Source organism: Erpetoichthys calabaricus, chromosome 4, assembly GCF_900747795.2.
Source record: "Erpetoichthys calabaricus chromosome 4, fErpCal1.3, whole genome shotgun sequence".
Classification (NCBI taxonomy): Eukaryota; Metazoa; Chordata; class Cladistia; order Polypteriformes; family Polypteridae; genus Erpetoichthys; species Erpetoichthys calabaricus.
The window spans coordinates 168,492,001-168,514,223 of record NC_041397.2 but is presented as its reverse complement, the minus strand read 5'-3'; the positions used below and the strand labels follow the sequence as shown (position 1 = coordinate 168,514,223).

Here is a 22,223-nt window from a genome sequence, read left to right as displayed (position 1 = left end):
AAAGGTAGGAGACATCCCTAAATGACGTTCTAGTACAGGGTGCTTGCACTCATATGTATGGGCACTCTTCAGTGGGCTTCATACCCACAATAACACAAAGACTGCTGAAATATATACCAGAAAAGATAGATATAAAGTAGTGTAAGTATACAAGGGAAATTAAACTGAATTAACAGAAAAGGTATGACAAAATAAGAAAGACTAAGCCACTTTCTTATTTTGTCTTTTATTTTTCTTCTCTTCATTATGTAAAGCACTTTGAGCTACTTTTTGTATGAAAATGTGCTATATAAATAAATGTTGTTGTTTGAGCATTGCTACACTGTTGTGGTGTATAAGAAAATGCAGGTTTGCTTAGATAGATAGATAGATAGATAGATAGATAGATAGATAGATAGATAGATAGATAGATAGATAGATAGATAGATAGATAGATAGATAGATAGATAGATAGATAGATAGATAGATAGATAGATAGATAGATAGATAGATAGATACTTTATTAATCCCAAGGGGAAATTCACATACTCCAGCAGCAGCATACTGATAAAGAACAATATTATATACATAAGTAAACACCAAATTAGACAGCTCCTTCCTACCTATCCAGCTGTTGAGTCTTTGTGAATTCTCTGGACTTCTCGTCCTCCTCGCCAGATCAGCCCTGACTCCAGGCTTGTCTGACTGAGCTGGTGGAGGCTCTTAAAGCCTTCTGGTACCACTTCAGGCTGCTGGAATGCACATCTGGGTCACCACTATTTCCACAGGAACTCATGCAAATACTAAAGTCCCTTGGAGTCTATGCAAGGGCCTTAATTACTGCAGCATGATAATGCTGTTGCCAGCTAACAGAGTGGGGGAATGTTTTCTTTTGTTGAGCTCACGTCCAGCTGAAGACCTCTTGGCACTGCTTACCCGCTATCTGAAATGTGTGCTACCCAACAGTTCTCTTTGCTTTCTGGTATAAGGATCAGTTTAAATTTCATAGTTAACCTAACAGCGCATGTCTTAATGAGTTATTGCATAAATTTAGCTATCATTCGAAACATGTGTTCCATGTACCAATCAAGTCCCAGTTTATTAGATTTTATAGGATATATTCAAGGTGGGAAGATGTCAGTAATGCCATCTGGACTTAAGCATTGTTTATCCTCCATTAAGTCCAAAGAGCACCATAACATTGCATCAGACAACAATAAATTGGAGTTAGATTTACTAGATAATCAACAATGCTCAAAGCAATCTGATACTTGCTCTAAATTGAATCAATCATTGCGTTGTAGTAATAAAATTTTGATTTCGGTCTGATGTTAAAGACCCTATCGATAATGTGCATTCTAAGGTTAAAGAAAAACCTGGAATTGTCAATGCAGTAATACCTAATCCTAATATTAATTCCATGCTCAATTCTGTTTGCAATCCAATCCCTAATCTTAATTTACATAACCCTAACCTGAATGTTAATTGCACTTTTATAATGGAGACAATCCTTAAATTGCATTGTATTCTAGTCTGATCAGGGATTTAGATTAGATATTATAAACTTTTTTAATCCCCAGTGGAAATTCAGATGCCTACAGTAGCAGAAACATAAAACAGGATACAGGTTCACAGGATAAATAATACAGCCAATCAATCAATCAATCAATCAGTTAATAAAAATAAATAAGTAAATGTAAATTGTGTAAATATTTGTAAATTCACTTACAGAGTATGTCGGAAATATTCCTAGTATGAGGAATCAATGAATTGCCTGATAGCAGTGGGCAGAAAAGACCCCCAGAGACACTTCTTAGCACATTATGTGGAATAAGCCTATGGCTAAAAGTGCTCCAAGAGAGATGCTCCTGGAGGGGATGGGGGGATTTTTCATGATGACACCCAATTTTACCACCATTCTCTTTTTCACAACAGATTTCAGTGTACCCAATGTTAGCCCTGTGATGGAGCATGCTTTCCTGGCAAGTCTGTTCAGACATTGTGCTTCTATTAAGCTTGAGGTGCTTCACCAGGAGACTGCAGCATTGAACAGTCAGACCAGTCTAGTTAGTTTTTTATGTGAACCCCCAGGTACTTGTAGCTCTGCACCACTTCCACATCCTCACCCTGAATAGTGTCTGGTCTCAGAGGATCCTTGGCACACCAAAAGTCCACAACCAGCTCTTTTGTCATGATGATGCCGAGTTGTACTCCATATAGGAGCCAATATCCATTTACCTTAATTACTAGTTTATATCTTTTATTCCAGCATATTCCACACCTGTCAAACATCTTTAGTCTACAACAAGAAGATACTTTTAAACATTACAACAACTTGTCTTTCAGCGGCTAATAAAAATAAATAATCTTAGATATCTTGATCCATGCTTCTTTAAATAACTCCACTCCTTCAAGACAAGTCTCTTCCCTTCCTTTCAGATCTTTCAAACACATCATAAATAATTATTTCAGTTTAGATGCCCCTATTTGGCAACAAATTCAGTTGGAATTGACAGGAAAAAAATGTAATATATATTACATTCTTAGTTCTGAATCGGCATCTGAATATTTAGGTGGTTACCTGTCAGGTATGTTTGTGGTTGGTCGGCCACAGTGGCTGGTTCACTTATTCGACAGGGTGAAGATCAGAGTACAGTATTACATTCTTAGTTCTGAATTGCAATCTGTTTATTTAGGTGGTTACCTGACAGTTAACGCTTGTGGTTGGTCGGCCAGTCGGCAAACATTTGCCATGTCCTCTCAGTTGCAAGAAGCTTGATGAGCCTGACAAGCCCCAATAAGTGCAAAACAAGTCTTGTATACTCTTTGCATTATTTGGCAGATACTATGTCACATACAGTATTATATATATATAAATAATAACCATTTCATTATTTCATTCAAACCCAACATAGTTTAGTTATAACAGGTTTGGAATCTAACAAAACAAGTTCTAGATATCACAGAATATTTACAGAACACAAATGGAAATGAAAACTTAATACTTTCATACCCTTAGGTTTAAATTCTTTACGTTCAATCTGTTATGTTATTTAACTTTCATTTTTTTTAATAGACCATTTCTGTACCACCTCCTGGCTCTTTTGTCAAATTACATATTTGGGGTGATGGCTTTGAGGCTAGGGATCTGTGTCGGCAATCGGAAGGTTAACGGTTTAAATCCTGTAAATGCCAGAAGTGACTCTACTCTGTTGGGCCCAATTGCTTCATCCTGGGTATGATGTTAATCTGCATCCAGCCTTGCAAGTGGGCCCTCCAAGTTACAGGGAAAACTTGGGAGTTGGTGGCAGGATTTGCACTCCAGCCACCATTTAAAAAACAAAAAAAAAAAAAAAGTGCTGAGGTGTCACCCGCTGTACTAAGGTCCCAATCCAGGTTGTTCGGCGTGTGGTGGATGTGTGCTCTCAACCTCTCTCTCTCTCTCTCTTAAAACTAGATTAACATTTTAATATGGATTTAGATTAATTTTCTAATGAAAAGTATAAGTATGTGTCAGTGCATACAAGATTTTACTTCCCTGTGGTAACAAATAACTTCCCCTTTCCCTAGCATGCATGTTTTCAGGTTTTGGGAGAAAACCTAATGCAGACATGGAGGAAAATGTGTAAACTGACCTGACAGTGACTTAGCTAAGATTCAAACCCAGTCTCCTGCAGCTGAGGCAGCAGATCTATTCAAGGCAGCCCCTTGCACAATCAAACTTGATCATGAACTGCATTAAGTGAGAGGGTAAAATGGAATTAAATACAAGTACAAAACAAACAGAATTATCATTGCTTATCTCGTAAGGTTTCTTCACCAATTGCTCAACACAACACCATAATGTTCCAATCAATCTTTGCTCCCAAATTTTTCCTCAGCAATCCATGCCAGTACTAACATTCCTTCAATATAGCATCTAGATGCCCTGAATGTGTTGTGGGTATGTTTTCCTTATGAACCAAAAGGCAAGAAGAAACCCATCTGCTGAAAAGGCTGTGTCTTACAAGTTTCAGCTGTTACTGTATCATAGTTGGTGATTATTTTAAAGGACCAGACATGCAGAAACCTCTACTACATGTGCAGCCTTCTCTTTGCCTTCATTATTTCCACTATTTCCCACCATAGGGTGGGTATTAGCTCAAGAAGAAAGTCCACAGCTCCCAGTGAATCCATGTATGGTAACTCTAATGTACAGAACTGGACTGCAAACTACAAAGCACCCCCTGTCCCCAGAAACATGTAGCACCCTCTGTGTAGTAATGGCTGCACAAGAGCAAAACAATAATAAAAATATCAACATAGAAGGAAAATGAAAAAGAATCATACTTTTCACTACATATTTTCTTAATTGTATACTGTAAAAAAAATAATTAGATTGTTTTTCTGGTGAAACTATGCAATCCACTCAAAAGCTTACCAACTGCATCACAACATAGCAACATCACCAGCCAACACCAAACTATACTTAAATTGCAAGTAACCTAACAGCAAGGTTGAACAACTGCTTTGAATATTAAACTGGCTCTACAACAGAGGAATGTCAAAGTTCTAAAAACCCAAAGGTCTTTAAGCTAAGATTTCAGCACAAAAGAAATTATACTGTAGTTTTAGACTCATAAAAACACTTAAAAGAAAACACATAACCTGTGGCATTGCTTCAGAAGAAAGCTTCTCTTACTGAGAAGCTGAAGAGAGCAGCAGGTGCTGATGACAAGACATGCATAATCTCCACAACAACCAGAGTTCTGGTGTAAATAAACAAACAGCTCCTAAAAAATAGACAGAGCTGCTCTTGGCAATCCAGAAAGATCTAAGACTATAAAAGGAATTTAAACACGACTTCTGTGCTTTTCTGAGGCTTTTAAAAATATAGTGCCAGCAATCATTGGACAACTAACTGTTTAATTAGCATGGCTCACATTAGATTTGTGTATAGCCTAAGGATGTAGCAAATTGTTTCATAACTTACATCTGTAACAGGAAAAAGAAACACCCAAGGAATATAGACAGAAACCTCCAGTAGCAGACTTGGATGCCAAAAATTGAATGTTAATCAGGATATGTTTTTTTTTTTTTTTAAATTTGATATACAGTACTTTGTTAATCCCAATACCCAGTATTTAATCCAGTATTTAATAACTAAAATATAAGAATATAGTGAAATAAAAACAATAAAAACTTATAAAAAAAAAAAAAAAAAAACACAAAAAAGATGCATAAAATATCATTTGCTCTTTCATGACATTACTTGTGGGTGAAATAAAAGTACACCAATAAGAGATGCTTCTCATATCCCAATCGACTGGTCATCCTGGTGAATCTGCAACTCTTATGCCAGCTCTCTTTGCGATTCTTTGATGGTGGCAAATTCTGCACATTGGCCTGTACACTGAATTACTTGGCAACTTCAAAATCTTACCACACATCATAGAAAGAGGTGGAGAAAATCCAACTGTGTTAAATATATATATTACACCTATTTTTTTTTTAAGTGAGGTATATTTTTTTTTACCATCGAAGGCTGTTGAGTAGAGAAGAGAAAGTTGTCTGTAAGAAAAGTAACTAATTTACAGTATCTCTCATTGCAGTCACTTGAAACAAGAATCTTGTGGTTGATACTTCAGAATTATTTTGCAAGTTGAAGCACATGACTTAGGAGAGCACTAATGAGAATTTTCCTGGTGGCTGGAAGCACGTCACTCGTATCCCTTGTTCAGGTTTAATTCCTGCCTTTTGCATGACACTGCCTAGAGACTCTAGTCACATAATACTAAAATTACATTCAATGGATTAAACTAATGGGCAGATGGAGATGCTTCATGCAGTACCAATGAACACTTCTGTGCTCAATGTAGGACTACAGTAATCCCTCCTCCATCGCGGGGGTTGTGTTCCAGACCCCCCCGCGAAAGGTGAAAATCCGCTAAGTAGAAACCATATGTTTATATGGTTATTTTTATATTGTCATGCTTGGGTCACAGATTTGCACAGAAACACAGGAGATTGTAGAGAGACAGGAACGTTATTCAAACACTGCAAACAAACATTTGTCTCTTTTTCAAAATTTAAACTGTGCTCCATGACAAGACAGAGATGACAGTTCCGTCTCACAATTAAAAGAATGCAAACATATCTTCCTCTTCAAAGGAGTGCGCGTCAGAGAGAGAGAGAGAGAGAGAGAGAGAAAAGCAAACAGTCAAAAATCAATAGGGCTGTTTGGCTTTTAAGTATGCGAAGCACCGCCGGACAAAGTACTGTAGCTGCAAGGAAGGGAGCAAGCATTTTTCAGCATTTTTTTGAGGAGAGTCCGTATCCTCTAGGCCAGTGTGCGAACAGCCCCCCCTGCTCACACCCCCTCCCGTCAGGAGCACAGAATGTCAGAGCGAGCGAGCAAGAGAGAGAGAGCTGAAAACAAACAATCAAAAATCAATACGTGCTGTTTGATCTTTTAAGTATGCGAAGCACCATGTGGGAAGCATATCGCTTGCAAAGCAGCCACATGTAAGCCCAGCAAAGAAGGGAGCAGTATGAAGGTAATCTTTCAGCGTTTCTTGAGGAGCGGCCGTGTCCTCTAGGGGTGCAAACAGCCTCCGTGCTCACAATATATTTGAGGAGTTTTATTTAATACATAATACGAGCTGTGGTTGGGTAGCTTCTCAGCCATCTGCCAATAGCGTCCCTTGTATGAAATCAACTGGGCAAACCAACCGAGGAAGCGTGTACCAGAAATTAAAAGACCCATTGTCCGCAGAAATCCGCGAACCAGCAAAAAATCCGCGATATATATTTAAATATGCTTACATATAAAATCCGCGATGGAGTTAAGCCGCGAAAGTCGAAGCGCGATATAGCGAGGGATTACTGTACTCGATACTTGAGGTAATAATCAAAATTACATGGGGCCCAATAAAAAAAAAAAACTTTAAGTCTGGCTTACCATAAACTTAATAACAAGAGAACAAAGTTTTTTAAATTTCATAACTGAAATTTAGTTCTGTATTATGACTGTAATATAAAACATTACAATTATAATATATATTTAGATTTAATTATTTATATAAGTAGCAATGCTACTTATACAATGCTGGGAGCCTTGGCTGACTTCAGCCAATGGCTTGGTCAGCTGTGCCTAGTACTCGCCACAATCTCTAAGGGCTGAAACATTATGTTTCTTAAAAGTGTTTTACTTGCAACCCAATCTTGCACTTCATAGTTTCCTCAAGATCCAATCCATGATGTATGTCAGTGGGGATTGGCACTAAGTCCCCCTTGGGGAATCGGCAATGACAGTAACAGCAGAGCAATGATGATTATATAACACTAGAATCCCTGAAGCCTATGAAAAAACTTGTAATCCCGGGCCACCCTAAATTCCTTTGCACCTCTTCATTTGCATCTTTTGTTTTGCAAATGTGTTGTTCAGCACAAGCAACAAGCAGCCCCACCAATGTAGCTCAACACGGGCAAAAAGTTCTCCCAACTCAAGTTCGTTTATCTAAATGTGAGGGGCCTGGAGTTGTATAGGGTAAATAATATATTGCTATTTGGAACACATGCATTTCATGTGTGTTCCGTGTCTACAACAATCTATGCAAATATAGGATGACAGGAAATGCGAGGCAAGAAATGTTGAACACATATCTAAAAAACACTTTTTTCATGTTATAGTACTAACGACAAAATTTTGACATGAAGCGTATAATGTGTCAAGACTGAATAAACACTTTCACAAAATGTACACACCTAACAAAATAAGTGCACTTTTATTCAAGAATATAACCGAAAAAAATCGGGTTAGGGTACAACACTGATATGACTGTTGGGTGGTGCAGCTATAAGAACTGGTGACTCAATATCAAGAGGTTGCCAGTTCGATTCCGGGGGCTTCCCAGAATTACCATTTTTCAGTAGTGAGCTGCTCTTATTGTTACTATTATAGAATAAAAACATACATTTGATATGAGTCTGTAACAGCAAGCGTACATTTATGGTACTTGTAATGGTTAGCGTTTTTTTTTTTTTTTTTTAATTCAGGTTTTTTCTCATAGTCATGTTCACGGTCCCCCCTGTCTGACACTGCTGTTTTCAAATAAAGACATACTATAAACAGAGGTGAACTCAGATGATGAAAAAGAAAGAGAACAGAAGTCCTCCCCGCAAAAAAAAATCCAGTCACACATAAGAACAGAACAGCTATACCAGGTGTAAAGGCAAAAGATGGCACCATTTGGATGCAGCAACAGGCTGGGTCATCCTGCCAGTCAACCTGCCACACACATCTTTCAACGAAACAGCATGGCTTATAGAGCTCGCCAAGTTATTGTGCAAAGTTCTGTTTGTAATTATCTTTTGTGATAGTATTGTATAAGTAACATAAATGTTTTTTATATAAAATCCAGATCGAATGTTGTTTACCTATATTTATTTACTTAACTTCCTACAGCGTAAAGTCAAAGTGTGTGTTCTGTGTCTACAATGATCTGTGTCTACAATGATCTGTGTAAATGTAGGATGACAGGAAATGCAAGGCAAGAAATATTGAACACATAACTAAAACAGAAACTTTTTTCATGTTACAGTAATAATTGACAAAATGCTGAAGTGTATAATGTGTGAAAACTGAAGTCCAAATATCAAATGAACACAAAAGGTATAAATCCCTTTTGCACTTTTTTGTAGCCAATCTTTATTCAATATCATGCTCAATGAACCCTCATGGGTAAAAAGTGGGCTCTCAAGTTGTGTCAAAACTCTGAATAAACACTACAACAAAGAACCAAAGCACCAGCAATTCTGAGATATAGCAAGCACATATAAACCCAAGGTAACCTGGTACCTCAATACATAGAGGAAGCTAATATATACTACAACTGGTCTACCTGCCTGTTACAACCTACCTGACTGGAGGACTTCCTCTAAAATTTTCTACACTGACCAATGTGGAGGAATAACTTTAGTGTAACATAGAATTCATCTTAAAGAAATTTCATGAAGGGTTAATACATGTCAGAAACATGAGGCATATCAGGAAACCAGATAAAGGTCAAGTGAATAGCAGAGACAAAAATGTAACACACAAAATGTGCTGAAAGATGACTAAGAGATAAGATCACCTATATTCAACAAGATTGGATGGTTTTGTTATACACAGAAATTTCAAGGGTGGTGGCTCAACCCAAAGAATATAAGAACAATATGCATATAGTAAAATAGATTTTTATTTTATACTGGCTGATTACCCAGTGGCTTTGCTCACTGACTGCAAGGGAAAAAAATAAAATGTAGTATTTATAAAATAAGTTTGTTAATTGCCAATTTTATTTTTCAACAAATAAAGAGCAATTACAATAACATAGAAATCAATATAAACAACATTATTAACATCTTTATCATATGAGAATATGAAGTAATATATAAGAAGCACATTGCAGATAAATAAAAATTATTAAACAGTAAAATCTTCTATAATACGCTACCGTCGCTGTTCGTTTGTCTGTCCAGGATTTTAAATCACCTGTAGCTCGCAAACCGTTTCACTTATTGACTTGAAATTTGGTACACATATACTACGTGACATCTACTATCTGCTTTCGGGGTGATGATTATATCACTTTTTTAATTTTATTTTATTGTAGAATCAACTCTCAGGAGCGCGCAGCAGGGCCCTACCACCTTCGCTAATCATTCTTGAGGCAGGTTGAAGACTTAAGTGCCAGATTCAGTGAAATGTTAAAGAAAACTTACTAAGTAATTGCAACACAAAAACTACTTAATCAGTTTTAATGTGAAAAGATGCCGACAAAAGAGAAGCAGCGGGCCGCTAAGGTGGAGTAAAGTAGAGCTGCTCAGGAAGCAGCAAGCACATCAACCTTTGAGCAAACGAATGCTAAACGTACAGAGAAAGAGGATGAATACTATGAATGCTCAAGTCAAGTATATTCACTGCACGTTATTGTGCAGTACGCCGTTACTGGTATTTTGATAAAAGAATTTGAACAACATATAAGAAGCGTATAAATTATTAAACAGTAAAACATTAACATTTAAGAAGTAAAGATACACTGAGTACTACTGCAGTGCTTTCGGGTGTACTACATTTTTTGTTTGCCCATTACGTGCATATATGTATACATTTTTTGGTGTACCTACCCGAGAACACGCGACATATAACTGACCGTGGGAGAAACATGGATTTTAAACACGCGTTGAGTTCATCTGCTGGTGTCCCTCGTGGAATAACTGGTAATGTTTGATGAAAATCTCCTGTGAGTAAAATGACAGTACCTCCCATTATTTTGGTAGGATCTCTGAGATCTTGCATTGTTCGGTTCAAGGCTTCATAAGCCTTTTATGTGCCATGGTGCACTCATCCCAAACTATTATCTTTGAATGTTGCAAGACTTTTGCCTTTCCAGAGCCCTTGCGTATGTTGCAAATTGGATTTTGGTCGTGAGTGAGGATTAATGGTAATTGCAATGCCGAATGTGCTGCACGGCCTCCATCTAGTAATGTAAAAGTGATTCCCAATGACGCTACAGCCAGAGCTATGTCACCATTTGCTCTCTCGGCAAGAATCAGGTTTATTAAGAATGTTTTTCCTGTTCCTCTGTGGTCATACGTAATTTCTGTTTCAAACGCGAAAAGAATTTTATATATATATATATAGATAGCTCATTTAGGTGCAAACCAACGGACCAACCAGAGTAAATATATGCACTGATCAACACTGTATGTAAGTTTATAAAATGAACCTGTACCCTTTATTTCTCTGACCATTCTGATCATGCTGTAGAAGGATGCTCCCTCTTCAGCATGGTGCTGTAAGAGAATGACACAATGAATGACTTTCCTCCTGCCTGGTTTCTGACTTGAAGAAGTATGACCAACTTTTCCTACAAGAGGATAAGTTTCTTACTTTAATTAAGATGTTAATTTCTACCAAACCTATTCTTAATTCTGTGTCACTGGACATATCACTTCTAGGGACTGGCTATTAATATAAGAACCAGGACATGCTGGGGAGATCATATCTTTCAATTGGTCTGGGAATGCCTCGGTCCTGGAAGAGTTGGAGGCAGTGGTGGGGAAAAGGGATATCTGCACATCTTGGTTAGACTGCTGCCCCTGTAACCTGACCTGGCCTGGATAAGTGGAAGAAAATGGATGGGTGAATGGATGGATGGTTGGTTCAAGGGAAACTTTATTTTGATTAAATCCTTTCATTTTTTCCACTCAAAAGAATGCAGTTTCTGTGCTTGAATCGGATGTCTCACAATGGGTTTTTTCCTTCTCTTTCTGTATTAGTAGCTTTACCTCCAATTAGCTACCAATTGAATCACTCAGTCCTGTAATGAAGAATGCTCCCACGTGTTAAATATGTGAAAGCCCAGCAGTGACAACCAGCACACATAAGACAAATACTTGTTCAAAAGATTTATGTGGCAGTGTTACACTGCTACTACTATTAATAGATTTTGATTCAATTAATGCATTTAGGTGTTACATTAAAAAAAATTAATCATAGAAATTTTTAGCTTGTTAATGACGATCAATCAGTAGCCCTACTCATTAGCATACCATTTTCAGAAGGGTATTCATAAAGCATCAGCTTCATGGAAATGATCTTTTCTGACTACAGTGGCTTTTTCTAAAGAACCATTTCAAATTAAGCCATGTAACAATATAGTGCTTTGAATGGTATTTAGACCATAGATTAAATCTTATAATTTTCATCTACCAATGAATCAATAACCGCATACTTTCTACATATAAAACAAAATGTTTATGTTATTTTAAAAGCAATTGTGAAAATGAAGACTACAAAGCATTTCAAATAAGCTAGAGATACTGTAAATAACAAAGTAGGGATCAGTACAAAGCAATACTCAAGCATTTAGATGTCCCAGTGGGCAGTGTTGGATCAGTTATCTGTAAGTGGAAGCTATGCCAAATCACCCAGATGCTGCCAAGGAAAGCTTGTCCTTCAAATCTCACTGTACAAACAAGGAAGAGACATCGGAGAGAAGCTAGATACATGTACTCACTTTGAAGGAGCTGCACAGTTAAGGAGTTGAGAATGGAGTAAAAGTGCACCAGTCAAACATATCAAAAGCCTTGCGTGACACTGGTCCATGTGAGAGGGTGGCACAAAAGATGCCACTAGTTTAAAGGATTTGCTGGAGTTTGCCAAAAAGCATACAAAAAGACCTAGCTGTGCTGTGGAAAAAGACTTTGTAGCCAGATGAGACCAAGACAGAACATTTTTAGCCAAAAGTCAAAGAGATGTGTCTGGCACAGCTGTAACATTGCTACACTTCACTGCACCATATCTGCAATAAAATATGTAGGTGGCAGCGTTATGCTGTGAGGACTGAACATCTGTCTGAAATAGAAGGAAGACAAAAGAAGCAAACACTACAACAGAACCTGTTCTAGTCTGCTAAAGTGCTAAAGCTTAGACAGGTCATCTTTCAACTGGAAAAAGGCTCCAAACTCAAAGGCAAAGTAACCTTGGAGAGTCTCGGGGAGAAATAATGTTGTGCAGTGGCTCAGTCAAAGGCAAATAGAGTATATGTGGCACTATGTAAAAATGTGGGCTAACTTGAACAACCTGGAGCAGATCTACCTGTAAGAACGAGACAAATACACTTCCAAAGAATGTAGAAATTAAATGATGCTTTTAAAGAATATTAAAGTAGTGGAACCGAGTACTAATGAAAAAGGAAATTTCTTTTTTCTTCTTGTTAATATTCTTTAACATAAACAATGTCACATTAAAAATGTGCTTTTGGTGGTTTGAAATAAAAATATCACAGAGGTCAAAATTTCAGTGGAGGATATGTTATTCAGAAAATTACAGAAAATATCAGGGGACTGATTACTTTTGCACAGCACATAAGGAAATCCTTGTCTAGAGAAAAGGAATTCACTGTCAAATACTTAAGAATGACTGACACATACAGAAATTGCCAGGAACAAGTGATCTCATTGAGGATCCACCTGTAAAATGTAACCTTCTAACTTGGCACTTTTCTTTGTGCAAAAGACTTTCTAAGAAGAACAATGTGAACAAATAATTTGGAAAATTCATGTAAGCCCTTGTAAAACTGTGAAAGCTCAAGACTTCAGAGTTGTCACCTTTCTTAGCCAGAACTCTCCATAAACATCTTTCACTGTTAAAGTGCATTTACAGGGAAGGACAAGTGGCTGGGGTCTTATCTCTAAGTTCAACTTTCAGCATCCAGTCATGAAATACAACAGCTGGCAAAATGTTTCCTTGCCTCTTTGCAATGCATACTATTTCAAATAACTCTCAACAGTCATTTTAACAAATCCCTTTCCTAACCTTAAACAGTTGTATCATAAATCTTTAAGTGCTGTACTTTCAATGGAGGGCAAAGTTTGAAACCTCTTTATTTTAATTTAAATGCATAAAACTTAACCTCTAATGCTTTTATGTGTTAAGTTGTTACTTGTCAGCATTTTGTTTTTAATGAAACTAAAGTTTGTGGATATTTTTTCAAATTCTACATCTGAGAAGCTAACAAAATTTAGTGCTTTACAAATTCACCACAAAACAAAACAGTTTTTTAAATAAAATTTTAAAATAACTCAAGGACATCCATTTTTCTCCAGGTTTTACCAGGAAGTTGCACTAGACCCATTGGGATTAATAAAGTATCTATCTATCTATCTATCTATCTATCTATCTATCTATCTATCTATCTATCTATCTATCTATCTATCTATCTATCTATCTATCTATCTATCTAGACAATAACAACAGGCAAATGTTCGGATCTGACTAACTAGGTTCAAATAAACGGTGATAATTGGCATGTATTATAAGTACAGACCATACAGGTGAGCAAGTCCCAGTGCCATAGCCACACGGTGCACAGATGGTAGAGGTGTCCTCTTTCCAAATAGTAAAGCTGTGTTGCATTTGTATTTCCCCAGTCTATCCTCACTGATCCTGAGAGGTCATTTTCCTGACAAGGCCATCTGGCTCCTGATACACGTAAAGTACAGTGCCTAGCAGAAGTGGGTGGGATAAATTTAGAGGACTGCTATCTGCATGCCAGAATCTCATCTTGAGTGCTGTCACACAAGGTCCCCAGACTGTACTGTAAGCCCGCCTGCTTTCCCAGAAGCTCAGAAACTGGCATTGCAGAGAAGACAAAAACCCCCAGCCTGAATCCTGCTGGTGGGTGCAGGATACAAATAAAGGCTTTTGAGCATAACAAAAAGACTCAGGCATCATAACCGGATAACATTTAGAGAAGACGCACAGTGAAATAGCTGGCTGCAGTGGCCCTGAACAGTCAAACCTCATTTCCTGCACAGAAATAATCACGGTAGGTGTGAGTTTTTCTGTGTTAGTTTCATATGCTGCTGTTGCGTTAACGTTTTCAGTCAAAATGTTTTATAAAAATATATATATTTGTACTAAATGATTTGTACTAAACAAATCCTTACCTTTATTTAAGCTTCACTAGTGCAGCACGTGAGGATGTCTTTGTGGCTACTTTTTAAAATATTCTAACATTTACAATGTTCAGTTATTGATTAGAAGTAAAACCCAACGTGTTCATCTCTCCAACAGCAAAAACTAATTACACTGAAACAATGCATGACAAATGTAAGAGGGAAAAGTAAACTAACATGGGGTATGAGAGTTTTTTGGCTGGATAACATTTCATACACATTATCAATTTCTTTGAGTTCTTTTAGCAGCTTATACAACAATACATACTCCTTTTAAAGGTCTCATAGATTTTCAGGATGCTTTGTTGTTAAGTATAGTTGCCAAGAACAGCTGTAACGAATGGCAGGTCTTGCTTTATTGATTCAGTGGCTTCTAAATGTGATGCCTTTCATTTGCAAGCCGAAACCTATCTTTGCATGACATACTGACTTTCCAACTTGCCTACAATCTGTAAAAAGCTTGTAAGTGGGCAGCCTTTCTTATGAATTTGCAGGTCTTCTGTATGGTGCATTCAGTAGAAAAGGAAGGAAATGGCATTAAAGAGATAACTGTACTATATAGGAGTTTAATTCTTCTTTGTCTTGCTTCCCTACAATTCCAAACCCTCAGGTGTTATAAATAAACTACATAAGCACGACCTTCAAAATAAAGGATACTATGCTTTAAAGACACCACTGCTAAAGGAGGAGGTTAAATTAATCATTTCAAAATTCTAGATCTAGAATAGAATAAACATTCAGCTGAAGAAATAAGATTCATCATTACTGATTTATTTATTTGGACCTCCAGGATACACCGTGTCACACTATTTAGCAACTGCTGCTGGTTCAAATCTTGCCCAAGTCACTGGCTATGTGAAGTCTGCACATTCTTCCTGTGTCTGTAGCACACCCCCAGAGTTGTGTATATAAGGTTAACTTTTGATTCTAAATGTATATGGAGTTTAGCAATTGTTGTTTTGTTATAAATAAATGTCCACAGCATTTCCACTTGGAACTCTGCTATACAAGAACATACAGAATTTAAGTGAAATTCACTTGAAAAACATGGAAGACATCGATTCAAGGATAAGACATAAATAATTATGGTAGAAAACTTAATATGATTCTGAGAATCTAATTTTCATGATGATGCTAAGCCTTGATGTCCCTGTGAGATTTTCAAATTTCAGGATTTGACACCCTTAGTGAAGATATTGATGACCACTGATTGAGGCAATTGACTAGACAAGATTGAATATTATTTTTTTTTAACAGAATTGTTGTATAATTGTGCACATGGACTTAATGCACACTTAAAAGACTGTAAAATTTCAAACTAGGAAAAAGAGAAAGAACTGAATCATTGGTCATAAATAAATTTTAGTAGATGGCACAACTGAAGTTTTCAGCCACCTAACTAAGAATCTGCAAAACTAAAATAAGATGACCTATACTCACTTTGGGCTTTCTTATCACCATTTCACAAACATTCATTTCAAATAATAGTATCCATACAAGATTATTTTTCGTGCAAAGATTGTTTAGGGCCTTATGCTACAGAACTTGAGCAAGTGAGTATTTCTTTAATTCTGCCCTTGGGACAACAATGAGGTTAACTGCATTAAACTATTGCTTCCATTAAAATTCTCCACAACTTATTGTAGCACTTGTCTATGCAGTTCTGATTTCACAGACCTTGGAACTAGGGTTTAATTTAGTATTAATAATACAAGACAACTTACAGCATGAAGATGCAGTAGAATGGTTTACAAACATTTTAACATGTGGAACACATGCTCATGGTCTTAGAATGAGGCAGAGTTGGGGACTGAACAAGTCCAAGGGCCTCAGTCATTATAGCACAATCCTATTCACTGTCTGTGTGAAGTTAATAAAATCTCGCAGTGTTTAGGTGGCTCCACTCTCTTTTCATATTACAAAGATGTGTTATTTGTTTAATTGGCACAATGTGCCCTGTGAAGAATGAAATTCCCTTGAAACTGCAATGACAAAAGTAGACCCAGAAAATGGATAGACAGATATATTAGAATAATCAAGGCAATGCATTTAATTAATAAAACCAACAGACAAATGAAAGAAAGCTCTGTCAGTAACCAGGTATATCTGTGAGATAAGTAGGTTATTAACTAGGTAGGAAATTTACTGAATTCTAAATGAACTATAAACTGTAGGGAAAAAAAAAACACTAACATATGCTGAAGTTTTCCTTGTATGAATCAATCTACACACATACACAAAAACTGAATTCATGTTACCACACTTTATGAACATAAAAGTAAGGCAGAACATCAGCTCACACTGCTTGTCTACAACAGATGCATGAACAATTAACTCAATAGGTGCTTGTTAGACTGTCAAATGGGCCTGAACAGTTTGCTACAAGTCTGGTATTTTTGGATAATTATAGCAATTTACATCTGATTGAATATGCATGACTGTGTAAATTACTACTGACAAACTCCTTTTAAAAAAAAATAAAATAAAGGTTTTTTGAATACTGGTCCTTAATTTGAAACGGAAATTAAAATTCTAATTATACATGCTGGAAAACGTCCAAGCATAAAGCAATGGATAAAAAATATGAAGATATACCAAACCTTAATACAGCAAAGGCAATTACTTGTAGACACTCTTCATTCATGCATCCATTTACTAAACCTGATAATGCAATCATAAGCAGCTGAAGCTGATCCCTGAAAAAATAATGAAAGGTTTAATAATATCCATTATCTATTACTCTAATTAAAGAGAAACCTAGCAATGTAGAGAACAGAAAGGCCTGCTGCTTCTGTCAGCATGATAAGGGATCTCAGCTGGTTGACAATTTTGTTAGGTGACAAAGGTCATTTTAAAGGGTTAACAACCTACTATTATTGAATTATCAGGGAATGCTTAAAAATCCTTAGTTATCTATTTACAGGAGTATACCTATTGAGCACTCCCATATGTAATAATTTCTTAAAACATTGCCCAATAACTTCCTTTTGATGTAAGGAATTTTTTTTGGATGCATTTACACATTGTGGTTGGTCTAATCCCAATTACCAAGAAGAAAATGTATGTAACGTTAGTGTGGTTTCAGCCTGTTACTCCAACTAAACCTGAAACATTGGTGGTGTAGTGTATAAGGGTCCAAAAATAGTTATTTTCTTTTTCCCCAAAATATATTTGCTTATCAGCTTATTTTAAAGTGATGTCACGCAGCATCTGTCTTTTCTCAAAGCCAGATTTTAAGCCAAAGATAAGTTGGTGTTGGATGGGGGGGGACACAGCAGCAATAGACACTGTGACAGCCTTGTTTTTCCTACAGCATTTATGATAATAAGATACTCCTGCTTTCAAACCATGACACACTGATTTTGAAGGATTAAAGATGAGGGTCTTTGTATACATACACTGCATACCAGCCTCTAGCAGTGGTCTTTCTTCTGCACTGGCCATGATGATGTATACTATTCCTGCCAGTGCATAATTCCCTCTCATTTCTACGGCCTTGCCAATGGAGAAGTAATGCTCATGGAGAATGGCCCATAAAGATGTCAAAAATGATGTGCCAACATTTTCTTTTTGCCATTCCTCTGTCAAGTGGGCCACTCATCAAAATATTATGTACTTGCACATATATTTCCACATACAAGAAGAGGTCAAAAAGAGGAAATCATTTAAATATTTGAAAGACACAAAGTGTACTGGGAGATACTATCAACCTGGTATAGTTTGTGAGCTAACAGAAGAAATATAATCCCAGCCTTCTTGGGATCACATGTAAGAATGCTGCGTTGCCTTTTATTATGGTAAATGTTGGTCCATGATAAACAATTGCTAGAACACATTTGTCAGGCATGTCACTGACAAAAACAGATTAAATTATTGTTATTGGAACAGTTCTCTAGAACTCTAGAGAATGCACATCACCACTTCTGGGAAGGTGTGGTTGAAAGAACATTTGGTTGAATTAGAAACATCTGTAAATGAGTCTGAAGTGGCCACCAACCTTAAAGCAGATGACTACCACCTTCTTCACTAGGAAGACTGGAATACCATATTTAATTTTTGCAAACAAACTACATAATACTCTTGGAATTCCCTAAACACTTACTTCATAGCTATTATCATTACTTTTATTATTCTTTAAATGCAGAACTTTATAGCATTCTCCAAAATAACTCCATTTCTAATATCTAAATATGGACAGCCTATGTCAGTATTCTGCAAACCCTATACACTTTCTACTTTTAAGAGGTTCACCAACTATGTGCAGACTACTGTTCACACTACCAAATCTTTTATGAACCCACATCTGACAAACTGTATTGGATTGAGTTTCTTTACTGTTGAGGATGCATGGCTGTTCACCCATCTCTTCCATGCCTCTTGCACCTTCACCTCCTATAATCACATTGGTCTTCCCTTCATCTACCTTGAGGTCTTTTACTTTCAAAGAAGCTTTCCATTTCAATATTTTCTCCTTCAATTCCACTTTACTTTTTGCCATCAATACAAAAGCTCCTTCACAAAGTTCTCTGGTCAACACCATCATCACTATCACAAAAAGCCACAAAGTCAGAATGGATCCTTGGTGTAGGCTGTCTTTCACTATTCTTGCCTGCTGTCTTCACCACTGTTCAGGCTTCCTCATACATCATCACCACCATTAACACTAAACACTCATCCATAACTAACTTTCTTATTGGCCTCCTCATTGCCCATCATTGCTCCTTTTAAATTACTTCTCTAGATGTAAAGATACACACAGCAAGTTCTTTTACTTCACCTGAGGCTTTTCCCACATTTGCCCGGTAACAAAGAAAATATCTGTTGACCCCTTCCCCAGGAAAGAAACCTAACTGCATTTTTCTAATGCTTACTGGATCCCTGATTATTTTCTCTAGCACTTTCTCAACCATCTTTAATACCTGCTCCAAAAGTTTGATGCCTCAATATGACCCTCACTGCGGTAAATGCTAATTACTACTAAATTATTCTGAATGAGATCCTTCACCCCAAACCCATACCGGCAGGACAGTAACTCACAAAATAATAATACTTCAATTCACACAGCTTGTACTGTCATCCAATAGCATGAATGTGACAACAAAGCTAACCATATTCTAAGTAAACACAGGTGAATCCATATAAATCACTTATGAGAAAACCTGAAATAATATGAGGGGGCTTTTGTTAAGAATGCAGAAGACAGTCCTTTAGTTATATATTATTTTTTTGTGTCACCTTTAAACTCAAAATATTAAACTGAACAATGTGCCATCTTTCAAATCACTCTTAGGCAATTCATGACTTTTTTGTGAGCAATTATTTTTATGAATAAAACCAAAAAGAAATCAACAAGTCAGAACAAGAAGCAATAAGCATGTGAAACAAAACCCAAACGGTTCTCTTATCTACTAGCACCCCAACCCCTCCCCCAAACACCGAAGCATACTATTTTTAAATTATATAAGGGAGATGACTGTCAGTCAAATTCACATTTCTTAAGTATAGACACTGAAAAAATTTACTTTGTTTTGGTAAATATTACAAAATAAAATGCTTCACATTGCCAGATTCTCAACACTACCTTCTAATTACAGCAAGATGCTGCTCTGATACACACTGCAGTACAGTACAGGTGTGATATTTTAAGCCTTTCTACAGTTGTCAAATATTATATCTATTATATAGCATATTGTTCCATTTTGACCTAAATAAAAATTTATGAAATGGATAAGGACTTTGCCTCATTTCATGGTTCTGGCATAAAGCAAGTACAGAGGGCAGAGATTTAACACTGGTCTTAGAAGGACCAGAGGTTCAGTGTCCTCAAAATGGTTATTTTACCTCCTACCATATATAGTGTAGATGAGTTAGGGTTCTAGGAAACTGATACAACACTAGCTATATTTTTTATTCCTTCTGTGTACAGCAGAGACAACCATGGATAAAACACAAGTGTTCCGTGAGTGCCTTAAAAGTATCAGGTAGTTGGAGGGAGTTCCTAACCAAATACCATGTTTCAGGGCTAGGGTACAATACCAGCACCATTTATGGATTCAGTCCTTCCTGGTCTGCCCCTTTTAATTCATGTGAAGGGCATCACTTAGTGCTCCTATAAGCAGACTGTAAGAAAGGCTATCCAGAATACACTTGTAGCAGTGTGGCCACAGAACAGAAGCAAAGGGTCTACAGAGGTGGGCAAAAGACTGAATCAAGAGAATGTTTACTAAGTTAAAATGGTGTGGTAAACCTTTTCTTTTTTGTGCTAGTTTTACAAATCCAATTTGTCCATCCCTTAATTCTATAGATAGTATACATTTTTTGTTGCATCTAATACTCTTACGTCCATATTCTTCTACAAACACGGAATACACACATTTCAGAACTTAAACTCTGCTATTCTGATTAAAGCTGAAAGCTTGCCTATATTGAATCATGCAGCCTTCTTCGCCCCAGCTACAAAATGGAATGTATAAACAACACTTTTTAACCACTTTTTTGTGTCTACTTTAAACAAACAGCATAGAGGCAGACCTGTTTAAGTTTAAAAGAAACAAAAAATTTAAAAAGCAATCTTCTGTTCTTTTCAGACTGGGGCTCAGGTTCTAATCTATTAAAAGAAACAACCAAGCTCTCTGACATCAGACTCATTTGGTTTTGTTCCACCTTTATATCGGCACATAAACTGGTTACCATGCTGCAACTAGGCTTCATTACACCACTGATCTTATTTTTGGGTTAACGGACAGGACACTGATAACCTTTTTAAACCTTCTACCTGTCATTTCTAACTTAATTTAATCCAATGGATTAGTGTGTGATTTTTATAAAATGTTCTATTTCATTTTAATTTCCCATTGCCTTGAAGAAATATCACCAAAATTACAATAATATATTTACATATCAAGATCTGATATTGTATGGATCTGCAGGTTAGAAGATGGATGATGTACGAGAGATTGAAAAATTTATCTTGAGTTTGTTTGTGTTAACCATTATATACTCATTATGTTGTCATTTTTAGAATATTTTAACACATTTTAATAATGTCAATTTACTGAGAAACGTTCATTCCACAGCAAAGCACAACAGATTAAATCCATTTTGTCTGGCATAAATGATGTGAAATAGGTTATCACTATTTCTTGGTTGGTGTTCTGTGGTGGACTTGCATCTCAGCTGAGACTGGTTCAGGCCTAGTTGTGGCTCCCTTAAAAAAGTTGCACCATGAAAAAACATTGCTGCCTCACATCTGACCTGCATTGAATTTCCAGTCTGGTGACTTTCAATGTGCAGTCTGTGTGGATTTCTTTTCCAAGCAATACAATTTTCTCACCTCCCAAATAAGTGTGTATTAGGAAGAATGGTGAATCTAAACTGGTCTGTCTTGTGTGTAGGTTTGTATTTGAATGTGCTGCTGCTGTGATAGGCACCATTTCGCTGTAATGAAAGAAGTGCGGGTCAGAAAAGTCATGCTAATAAATGAATGTTCAGAGTTGCATGAGCAATAAGGCTGGTTCACTTAATCATGCTAAAATTACTGACAAACTGGACAACAGTGTAAACTAAGTATGGCAGAAACTCAATAAAGAAAACAGTGACATCAATGGAATAGCTCCTTTACCATAATCATGAATTTACTAGGTACATGGTGCATAAAATGCAAAAGAACCTATTGTCATTGTCGCTGCTTTGAGGAAAACCTTTAATGCATTTGTTTTTTTCGGAACTACTGAACAATGCATTATGCAGTATTT

The 22,223-nt window shown here is 36.7% G+C and overlaps 2 protein-coding genes across 5 annotated transcripts in view; one reads left to right on the top strand and one right to left on the bottom strand.

Annotated features, from left to right (window-relative positions):
- cmss1 (cms1 ribosomal small subunit homolog) overlaps nucleotides 1–22,223 on the bottom strand; it is a 398,519-nt gene that overhangs the window by 55,939 nt on the left and 320,357 nt on the right. The window contains exon 1 of one of the 4 annotated variants that reach the window (XM_051926082.1): nucleotides 13,839–13,992. The exons of the other annotated variants lie outside the window; for them this stretch is intronic. Within the exon in view, the coding sequence (XP_051782042.1) occupies nucleotides 13,839–13,866 (28 nt within the window). The 5' untranslated portion in view covers nucleotides 13,867–13,992. Of the gene's footprint in view, nucleotides 1–13,838; nucleotides 13,993–22,223 lie in introns of those variants that run through there. 4 annotated transcript variants of the gene reach the window in all.
- filip1l (filamin A interacting protein 1-like) overlaps nucleotides 14,148–22,223 on the top strand; it is a 298,961-nt gene continuing 290,885 nt past the window's right edge. Inside the window, 1 exon segment of the mRNA XM_051926067.1 lies at nucleotides 14,148–14,339. The gene's annotated coding sequence lies outside the window, so the exon portion shown is untranslated.